At 65.5% G+C, this 9,422-nt stretch overlaps 1 protein-coding gene across 5 annotated transcripts in view; it reads right to left on the bottom strand.

Annotated features, from left to right (window-relative positions):
• The window catches only part of RBFOX3 (RNA binding protein, fox-1 homolog 3), a 189,980-nt gene that overhangs the window by 5,893 nt on the left and 174,665 nt on the right, over positions 1-9,422 (bottom strand). For 3 of the 5 annotated variants that reach the window (XM_019515494.1, XM_019515484.1, XM_019515464.1), the window contains 11 exons: positions 7,180-7,431; positions 5,480-5,617; positions 5,296-5,349; positions 4,583-4,675; positions 3,421-3,481; positions 3,261-3,314; positions 2,747-2,879; positions 2,123-2,162; positions 1,671-1,732; positions 1,283-1,361; positions 7-167 (listed from right to left, as the gene is read on the bottom strand). In XM_019515494.1, coding sequence (XP_019371039.1) covers positions 123-167; positions 1,283-1,361; positions 1,671-1,732; positions 2,123-2,162; positions 2,747-2,879; positions 3,261-3,314; positions 3,421-3,481; positions 4,583-4,675; positions 5,296-5,349; positions 5,480-5,617; positions 7,180-7,398 — 978 coding nt within the window. In that variant the 5' untranslated portion in view covers positions 7,399-7,431 and the 3' untranslated portion in view covers positions 7-122. Of the gene's footprint in view, positions 1-6; positions 168-1,282; positions 1,362-1,670; positions 1,733-2,122; positions 2,163-2,746; positions 2,880-3,260; positions 3,315-3,420; positions 3,482-4,582; positions 4,676-5,295; positions 5,350-5,479; positions 5,618-7,179; positions 7,432-9,422 lie in introns of those variants that run through there. The other 2 variants (XM_019515472.1, XM_019515478.1) reach the window with 2 other exon arrangements.

Genomic DNA, 9,422 nt, shown 5'->3' on the forward strand with positions numbered 1-9,422 from the left:
GGCAGGGCAGGGCCCTGGCCCGGGCAGGGCCGCGCTCCTCCGGGACGCTCTGCCCTGGCTTAGTTTGGTTTGGTTTCTAGTGAGCAGTCAGTGTTAAATACTGTGGGGATGGGTCTGTCTTGCTAGTAGGGAGTGAAGCGGCTGTACCCTCCTCGGTATAGACTAGCCTGCAACATCAAAGATGAAAAAAAGCCAATCAGTATTGGAGACAGGCAATGCCCATTTTCTTCCCTTTTTTTCCACGACATCCAAGGGTGGGGGTGAGTATCCGCGGGGCAGGGGCCAGGGCCGGGGCCGGGGGCAGCCGCGTGTCCCCAGGGGCTTCTGCGCCGTGCATGCAGGCGGCGCCGGGGCAGGGAGGCTCCAAGCCCCAGAGCCTGCTGCGTCCTGCCCGGGGCTTGCTCGGCCCCTGCTCCAGATGCCACGGGGCTTCCCTCCCCTCCAGGAGTGCAGAGACGGGGGCACCACGGCAGATCTCCTCGCGGCCCCGCTAGCAGCCCCCCGGCTCCCCGCTCTGGCCCAGGCCTGTCTGCACAGACGGCCGTAGGCACCTGACTCCGCTGCCCGGCTCCTAGCCTGCAGCAAAGAGGAGGGCACGGGGGAGGCGCGGGCAGAGACCGTCGCTGCCCTCATTAATGGGAGCTTTTAGCTAGCGGCTGCATGGGGCAGGGAGCTGGGGCGGGCGCCAGCAGGGCCCCCCGCACGTGGCTGCCCACCCCTTGGCCGGGCTGGGGGGTGTTAAAAAAAGGAAGAAAAAGACTGGTTGGCTTGAGGCCCCCGCAGACGGGATTTTTCATCTTTGATGCTGGTTGCAAAGCTAGCTAAAAACGACCATTAACACGCATCGCGGGGGTGCGCTGCAGGCACGGCATGGCACGGGCATGCACGCGCAGGCGCATGCATGCGGTTGGCGCTGGACATGCTGCTCTCTGCATGCCAGAGGCATGTGTGTTGGGGGGCTCTAGGGCCACAAGCTGCTCAGGCACCAGGCTCTGTGCTCAGCTGGGGAAGGGCGGGGGGGTGCCTCTGCCTGGGGCAGCAGGGTTTGGGCAGGGGCAGAGTGGTAGGGCAGCCTCCCTCGGGCTGGGGGTCCCTGGGTCTGGGATGAGGGGTCTCCCTTGGGCATGCACGGGGCCAGGCAGGGTCAGGTCTCCCAGGCCCCTGCCCTCTCTGTGGCCATTAAGCAGAGACCCAGCCCCGCCGGGGGCCGTGTGCCCGACCCCCCGCACGGCCCAGCATCTCAGGGACTGCAGGAAGGAGGGCAGCCGGTGGCGGCTCTTACCATGGTGCCGATGCTGTACGTGGCGGCAGGGCCGATGGTGTGGTGGTACGGGTCCGCGGCCGCGTACACTCTGCCGTAGCTGGGAACAAAGCCGGCAGGGAGGTTAGACGCTGGGGGGCCAAAGGCTGCAGGGGAAGCCACCCCACCTGCCTCCCTCAGCCCCCTGGGGACGGGGGGCCTATGCCTTCTCCCTGGCCAGGCTGTGTGGCAGGGACCCACTGAGAGCGGCACCGATGTGACGAGTGCCAAGTTCTCGGGGGCCTCGTTGTGCCAAGCGGGGGCTCTCTCTCGAGGCCTGGGGTCCCTTGGGCAAGGAGGGCTGGAGAGGGGCTCAGGAGAAACCCAGGCTGGGAAGCAGCGTCCTGGGCACGGCGGGCAGGGCGCTCACCTGTCGCTGTACGCTGCTGCCGCCGCAGCGGGCTGGGCATACCTGTATGCCGCGTATCCTCCCTGCGCAGCAAGAGGAGACAACACCGTTAGGGAGGGCGGGCTGGGGGCTCCAGCCCGGGCACATCCCACCCCCCTGGGGAAGGAGGACGGCATCCCCTTTCCTCCCTTGCCCTCATGCCCACTTTCCAGCTGCACTTTCCGTGTCAGCAGACCTCTCTGAGCTGTTGTCCCGGGTCAATGCTGGCATGGTTTCGCCGTGGCCACCCCCCCCAGATCGAACCCTGCTCCATCTCGGCTGTCCCTGCCAGTGCAACCCCAGCATGGGCAACGGGGCCGCAGCTCTCCACTGCCTGCAGCTAATGGGCCTTTCCCTTCATCCTTCACCTGCTTTGCTGGCTGCATTAACTGGAGGGACACGGACACGCCCCGGGCGGCCACGGCAGCACTTACGTAGATCTCCGCTCCGTAGAATCCGTCCTGATACACGACCCTGCAAAGCAGCCAGAAGCAAAGCCCGTGAGCCCCAGGGCGAGCGCGGAGCCGGCAGGGATGGGCAGGGTCACTGCTACGGGGCTGCTGCTTGCAGGGGCAGCTCTCGGGTGGGGGCGTGTGAAGGGTCCAGGGCAGGGCCGAAGCCTTGACCGCAGGACAGGCTCTGGAAGAAGGGCCCCGGGAAGCAGGATGGGCAGAGTGGGCTGAGCACAGTGGGGGCAGGCGCCGTGGCCCAGCCAACTGTGGAGAGTGGCACAAGTGCCCGGGCTGGGGGCAACACAGACCCTGAAGCCACAGCTGCCCTGCCAAGGAAGCCCAGAGCCCGCAGAGGATGGGGGATGCATAACGCTGCTGCAGCCAGACATGGCAGTTCCCGGGAGGCTGCACGGAGCATGCGGCCCGTCCACGCTAGCAACCGTGCCCAGAGGGCTGCCGACCCGTGCATATGGTCCCACGTCAGGGCTGTGGGATGGCTGGCCCCGGCCCCAGCCCCAGCCCTGAGTTCTCCGCTCTTGCGGCAAGCGGCACGCTCCCCCAAGATGGGCATTGCATGCAGCTGCCCCCGCTCCTGGCAGTACTCACGCTCCGTACGTGGGGATGGGCGGAGGCGGGGGCGCGGCGCGGAAGGTGTTGTAGACAGCGCGCCCCCGGCCCCGCAAGTGTGCCCCTCGGTACGCCACGGCTGTCCCTGTGGCGGGGTACGGGAACCCTGTGACTGGAGGGGAGAGAGAGAGCTGTGAGCCTGCTACGCCGAGGTGCCCACACTGGCACCGCTGCCCCCACGAGCTGGGGACGCCTGGGCCACAATGGGATACTAGGGCAGGCCCCACGACTGCACATGCCCACAGGGGCATCGGTGAAGGGAGCATCCCTGGCACCTGTCTGGGGCAAGTGCCTCCCACTGTGGGCACATGCTCTCTGGCAGCCACGGGAGCACTGGCTTTGCTGCCGTGCAGCGCATGTGCCCTGGACACCTGGGCGCTGCCGGGAGGCTGCAGCCATGCCCCCGTGCAGGGGTCTGAGGTCCGGCTCCCTGCTCCCGTGAGGGTGGGCCTGCTCCGAGCTGCCCGTCGGCTCCGGCCACCACAGACGTTACCTGCATAGAATTCGGGCCCGTAGACAGCTCCCACCACCGGGTTCAGCTTCCAGCCTGCGGGACAGAGCAGCGTGAGGGCCGTCCCGGGAGGCCTGGGCAGGCTGACCATCACCGCCCACCACCCCTGCCAGCCCCCGTCCACCCCTCCGCGGGCGCTCACCGTTTGTGTAGGGGTTTGCAGCCTTCTTGTTCGTCATGACGCGGGCGGTGGCGTTGTTCACCTGCAGAAAGAGGGTGCGGGTGGGATCAGTCTGTGCCCGGCTGGGCCGGGGATGCCACATCCCAGGGATCTAATCAGCACCACGTCTCTGCCACGGTGCCCGGGATGGAGGAGCATCAGCGCAGGCAGGGCATGGGGTCCCTTTGCACGGCGCTGTGCCTGGCTCGCATGTCAGCAACGTGCACCCTGCGCTTCCTACAAACAGCCCCGGTCGTGCCCGCAGCCTGAGGCCGCGCAATGCACTGCGAAGCCCTCCCTGCTTGGCGGCCCGGGGCTCGGTGCTGCCGCGCGGCTCCAGCACTCTGCTCGGCATGGTGAAGTTTGCCCGCAGCCCTGCCCACAGCTGCCCTGCCCTGCCCATGGGTCGAGCTCCTTCATGCTCTCCATGGCAGGACGTGGCAGGACAAGGCCAGCTCTGGAGCAGAGGGGAGAGAGTTGTGCCCATGGAGCATAAGAGCTGGGCAGGATGGATGCTGGTAGCACCATGCAAGTTCCCTGGAGCGCCCAGCACCAGCTCAACCACCAGAGAAGTACGTGCACGAGGAGGGAGCTCCACTCCATTTGCTGCTGAACTCAGCAGCCAGGACCAGAGTAGCCCTAACCCTAACCCTGACCTTGCCTAGTGCTGCCTGGGGGCCAGAGGAAGGCGTCTCCCATCTCTCAGCCCTCGCAGCAGTGGTTTCATCCAGCGACTTCTCAGAGTGAGCAAAGAAACTCCCTTGCAGATCCCCCTGCGCCCGCTGCAATGCCGTGAGCCCTGGTGACATGCACGACCCCCGGCCCCACCAGAGCTGGACGTGTCCCACCACAAGCACCACAAGACAGGAGCATGCAATGGGCCCCGGCTCGCACAGGCACGCTTGCACGGCTGGCCCGGGGCCAAGAGGGCAACGAGGGGGGAGGAGGTGCATGGCACCCACGACCCCTATGCCTACACCCCTTGGGACGAGGCGGCCCAGCCTGCTGCGGTGCCCCCGCGGCTCCGAGGCGCGGGGCGGGGCGGGCCATGCCGGAGCAGAGCCCCGACCCCGGGAGGAGGCGTGCAGGGGCTGGACCAGGCGCGACGCAGCAGGCAGCAGCACGGTCACACTTATCTGAGCACCTCAATTTTCCGTCCCTCTACGATTGTGCCATTCAGCTTCTCCCGTGCCCGGTCGGCATCTGTGCTAGTTTCAAAAGTTACAAACCCAAAACCCTGTGAGCAGAGGAGAAAGGGGGAGAGACAGAGATGGGGGGGAGGGCAGAGAGAGACAGAGAGGGGGGCAATGCGGGGCAGAAAGAGAGGGTGGTCAGGAGGGTGGGCTCTGGCCGCGGCTGCTGCTGTGCACAGGGCCCGGGTCAGTCCAGGGCCGGCGGAGCACGGGGAGCCCAGCTCCAGCCCTGGTGTCGCCCCGCGCCGGGGCGGAGAGACAGAAGGGCACAGCGGGAACGTCCACATGCACGGGGCGGCCGGCGCTGCACGGGGCAGGGGACGGCCCAGGCACTGCCCAGCTGGACAGAAGAACGGGCCACCGAGTCCTCGCCCAGGACACTGGGGGCAAAGCTGAGCCCCTGGGCCGCGGGTCCAGCTGGGACGTCTGGGTGTCGTCCCAGCCAAGAAGGTGCAAGAGGTAAGGGCAGGAGGGTGGGGGCCAGGCACAGCCTGGGCTCGGAGGGAGAGCGGAGAGGGAGAAGCAGCAGCATGAGAGCCGAGAGCCGGGGCAGGACAGGAGCGAGGCAGAAGAGCAGGAAGACAGGCCCCGTCCCCAGGCATCCTCCTCTGGGAGGAACGGCCGCTCGGCCGGGCTGCTCCGGGCTGGCGCGGGCGGCACCCACCTTGGAGCCCCGCTCGTTGAAGATGATCTCCACGTCCAGGATCTTCCCAAATTGCTGCAAGGACAGAGCGGAGCGTCAGGGCGGCCCCGGAGCTGGCACACGGGGCCGCCCTCCCCATCCCCGCGGAGCTCGGTGCAGGGTGGCAGGGTTCCCGGGGCCGTGGGCACGGGGTTGGCGTACGCACCCCGAACATTTGCCGCAGGTCGGGGTCCCGGAACCGGAAGGGGATGTTGGAGACGTGTAACCGCTTGGGCTGCTGCTTGTCTGTGTGGTCTGAGGAGTGGAGCTGCTGGCTGTCTGTCTGCGCCGCTTCGTCTGTCTGCTGCAAAACACGAGCCCCCCGGCCAGTCAGGCGCCACAGGGACCTGCTGGAGAGGGCGACGCACGCGCTGCGGCCACACACGGCACCGCCGGCCCGCGCCTTGGCATGCCTGGCACCACCCTAGCCTCTCTCAGCGGCCCCTGGCAGGACCGGGGGGGGCAGCAGGTGGGCAACAAGGTGGGCAGAGACCCCCGCACCGCTCAGACGGCTTGTTTCCAGCAGTCTCACCCAACAGAGCTGAGGGCACATGCGGAGCCTGTGCATGTGTGCACGCATGGGCACACAATTGTGTGTGCATACACCCATGTGCATTCATGCGTGTAGGTGTCCAAATCTGTGCATGTGTGTGTCTATGTATGTGTGTGCAATTCTCTGTGTGCATGTGTGTGCACACAATTCTGTGTATGTATATGTAAATATGTTTGCAGGTGTGCACACACAATCTTGTGTGTGTATGTATATGTGCATGTGCATGCAATTACATGCATGTATATGTGCATGTATGCATCTGTAATTGTGTGTGTGTGCATGTTCACAATTCTGTGCATGTGTGTATATGCAGATATGTTCACAGGTGTGCATGTGCAATCCATGCACATATATGTACATACACGCACGCATGGGCGGGCAGTTGTGTGTGCATGCACCCGTGTGCATGCATGCACAGAGGTGTCAAAATCCATGCACATGTATGTGTGTGCAATTCTCTGTATGCATGTGTGTGCACACAATTCTATGTGTGCATATGCAGCTATGTTCACAGGTGCACACACGCAATCTCAAGTATGTGCGTACGCATGCAATTCTGTGCATGTATATGTGCATGTGCAATTGTGTGTGTGCATGTATGCGTGCACAATTCGGTGTGTGTATATGTTCACAGGTGCATGTGTGCAATCCATGCAGGCATATGTACATGTGTGCACACATGCAATTTCATGCATGTGTATATGCATGTGTGCACGCACTATTGTGTGCAATTTGTGTACATCCAGGCATGTGCAGGAACGTGTGTGAATGAATGTGCATGCCATTCCCTGCATATCGTGTATGTGTGATTCCACGCATGTACATGCACACACATGTACATGTGCCTGTGCGTGCAATTGCATGCATGAGCCCAGGAGAGGGTCTGGCTGCTCCCCTCTCTCCCCGCCAGGATGGAAGTGCTCTGCTCAGCACTTTCCTGGCGGAGCTGCATTACAACCACACAGCCGGAGCCATCTGATTGGGAAGCAGCCAAGCAGGTAGATTACAAGTGATTTGAGATGATAGGGGAGCAGAGCAGGGCCCTGTGTGCCGCAGCTGCCGAGCACAGGAGCCACGGGGGCACCAGCACCGCATGCGTGGCCACAGCGCTTCCCTGCCAGCCAAGGGGGTCTGGTGCCACCGGCTGGAGCCCCCGCGCTGGATGCCCCCAGTCCCCATGCAGCCCCTCCTCTTCCCAGGCAGCAGGTTCCCCCTCCCACGCCTCTCCCCACCCCAGCCGTGGATGCCATGGGGTGTCACCATGCCAGCCCGGCCTGCCTGTGCCCCTGCCCGGCGCCCCACAGGGCTCTTACCGGCACCGTCTGCGTGCCTGCTATGGACTGCGTGCTGGCGTCGGTGCCCGGCGGCTCGGCGTGAGTCTGTGCTGGCGTGTAGAGGGTCATGGCGTGCTCTGGTACCGTGCTCTGCCCCGAGTACTCCTGCGTGGGGTGGGGGTGTGGGGGCGCGTACTCTGCGGGGATGCCGTTCTGGGGAGGCGGGGGATACTGGGCCGGGGGGTAGGGCTGAGCCATCGCTTCAGGAGGAGCCGTGGCGTCCTGATTGCCCTGTGGGGAGACAAGGGGAGGCAGTTGCCACGGCCCACGAAGGGCTCAGAGCCGCGCCACGGCCGCCCGCAGCCCCACAAAGCGGTGCAGCCACCTCCCCAGATGCAGCCAAAGCCCTGCCCCAGGTCCCTGGAGCCCCCTGTGCTGCAGGGGTCAATGCTGGGCTTGGCCACGGGCGACGTGCGGGTCACTACCCCGTGGGCAGGTCTGCAAGCAGGGGAGAGCTGCACCTCCCCTCCCTGCCCACGCACAGGGAGAGAAACTAGGGCAGGGCGCAGCTCGCAGCAGCAGGGAGCAAGGCGGGCGCTCCAGGGGACCGCAGGCATTGCCGCCCGCGACCGCCAACGCGGTGAGTCAGGCCGGGAGAGATGTCAAACGGCCTCTTGGCACTCAGGAGACAGAGATCAATTAACTGCTAAATATTTGATTAGCCCCTTTGCTCCCAGGCACAATTTAATCCCTGCCCCTGTCCCTTCGGAGCCAGGGCAGGTCACTCTGAGGCTGCCCAGCTGGCACTGCACCCCGCGGCCGGCCCGGTGTGCCATGCCAGGGGCTTGGCCCGGGCCCTGCCAGCTACAGATGCCACGGGCTGGATGAGCAAGCGTGGCCGCCACCGAGGGCATGTAGATGCGTGTGCCCTGCGCGGGGGGCTGCTCTATGGCCCCCGAGGAGCAGGCAGAGAAAGGGCAGAACAGGGCCTGGCTGCGGGGTCCGGGACCAGGAGCGGCTGGTTACTGACCCCCCTCCGCACGGGGCTCGGCAGCCCAAGCCCTGGCCAAGAGAAGCAGGACGGACGTGGATGGGAGGCCTCCGGGCTCCCAACCAATATCCCAACTGGATCCTTGGGACCGTGACCCCATCCCACCCAGGAGCTGAGGCCCATCCTCTGGCCCCCTCCCCACCGCCACGCGCACACCCCTACACCTGCCCCTTTGCTGCGCACTTGCGGCCCTGATCCCGCACGCTCACGGCGCAGCGCCTGTGACACCCACTGCCAGGGAGACGCCTGCACAGCCCTGGCTCCCCTCCCTGCCGCATCCTCCACCCCGGAGCATCTTCCCCAACAAAACACACCCCTGGCTCTGGCCGCGGACACAAGCTCCTCGATGGCGCGCACCCGACTGACGATGCATGAGGATGCTGAGGAGGGGCCAGCTGCAGGGATGCAAACCGGGGGCTCTTATGGACCGGCCACGGGGTCCGCCCAGGAGGAAGCGAGCCCTGTAGCCCAGAGCCCTGTGGGGAACGACATGCAAATCCAGCACAAATTAAGATCTGCAAGTCACTGGAAGGCTCCTGGCTTTTTCCTGTGCTGACTCAGCTGCTCCAGCCTTGCCGCGATGCATCAGCCAGGAGCGTTTGCCAGGGAGCACGGAGCCGCCGCTTCCAGGCCCCAGACCTGCCACGACAGAGCTCTTCATCCTGCTCGTGCGGAGCTGCGCCCGGAGGCCAGATAACCCGCTGGCCTCGTGCCCTTGGCACTGCCCCACGAAGCGCGGGGTGCTTTGCGCGCCGGGGAGGATGCCCCTTGTGCCCTCGTTCACCTGGGGCAGGGCAGGGCAGGGCGAGCTGGGTGCACGCAGAGCCGGCCACGCACCTGGGCACGTCCTCGGTGCCGCTGGCGCCTGGCCCTGACAGCCGCGCCGGTGCCAGTTATTAACGAGGGCTGTCGCAGCCCTGTCAGCTCAGGTATTATTTCATTCAGGGACCATTAGGTTCCCCTGCTTTGCTGCCTGCCGTCTCCTGCGCTGCCGCGGCGGGTGCCGCAGCGGCACAGATCTATGGCTCCTGCCTGCCAGGCACTGCCCATCCATCCCCAGGCGCTGACAGGGAGCAGGGTAGGACCCGCTCACCTGGAGCAGGCAGGGGGCTGCTGGCCCCGGGGCCCGGGGCAGCCGGCAGGATGCAGGGGGCGGAGAAGGGGCTCGTGTGAGTGATGCCCGTTGACGTCACCGGGGATCTGGCTGCGCTCACGGCTTCCTCCCACGCTG

This window comes from Gavialis gangeticus, unplaced genomic scaffold, assembly GCF_001723915.1.
Source record: "Gavialis gangeticus isolate Ggan-Ray unplaced genomic scaffold, GavGan_comp1, whole genome shotgun sequence".
Lineage (NCBI taxonomy): Eukaryota > Metazoa > Chordata > Crocodylia > Gavialidae > Gavialis > Gavialis gangeticus.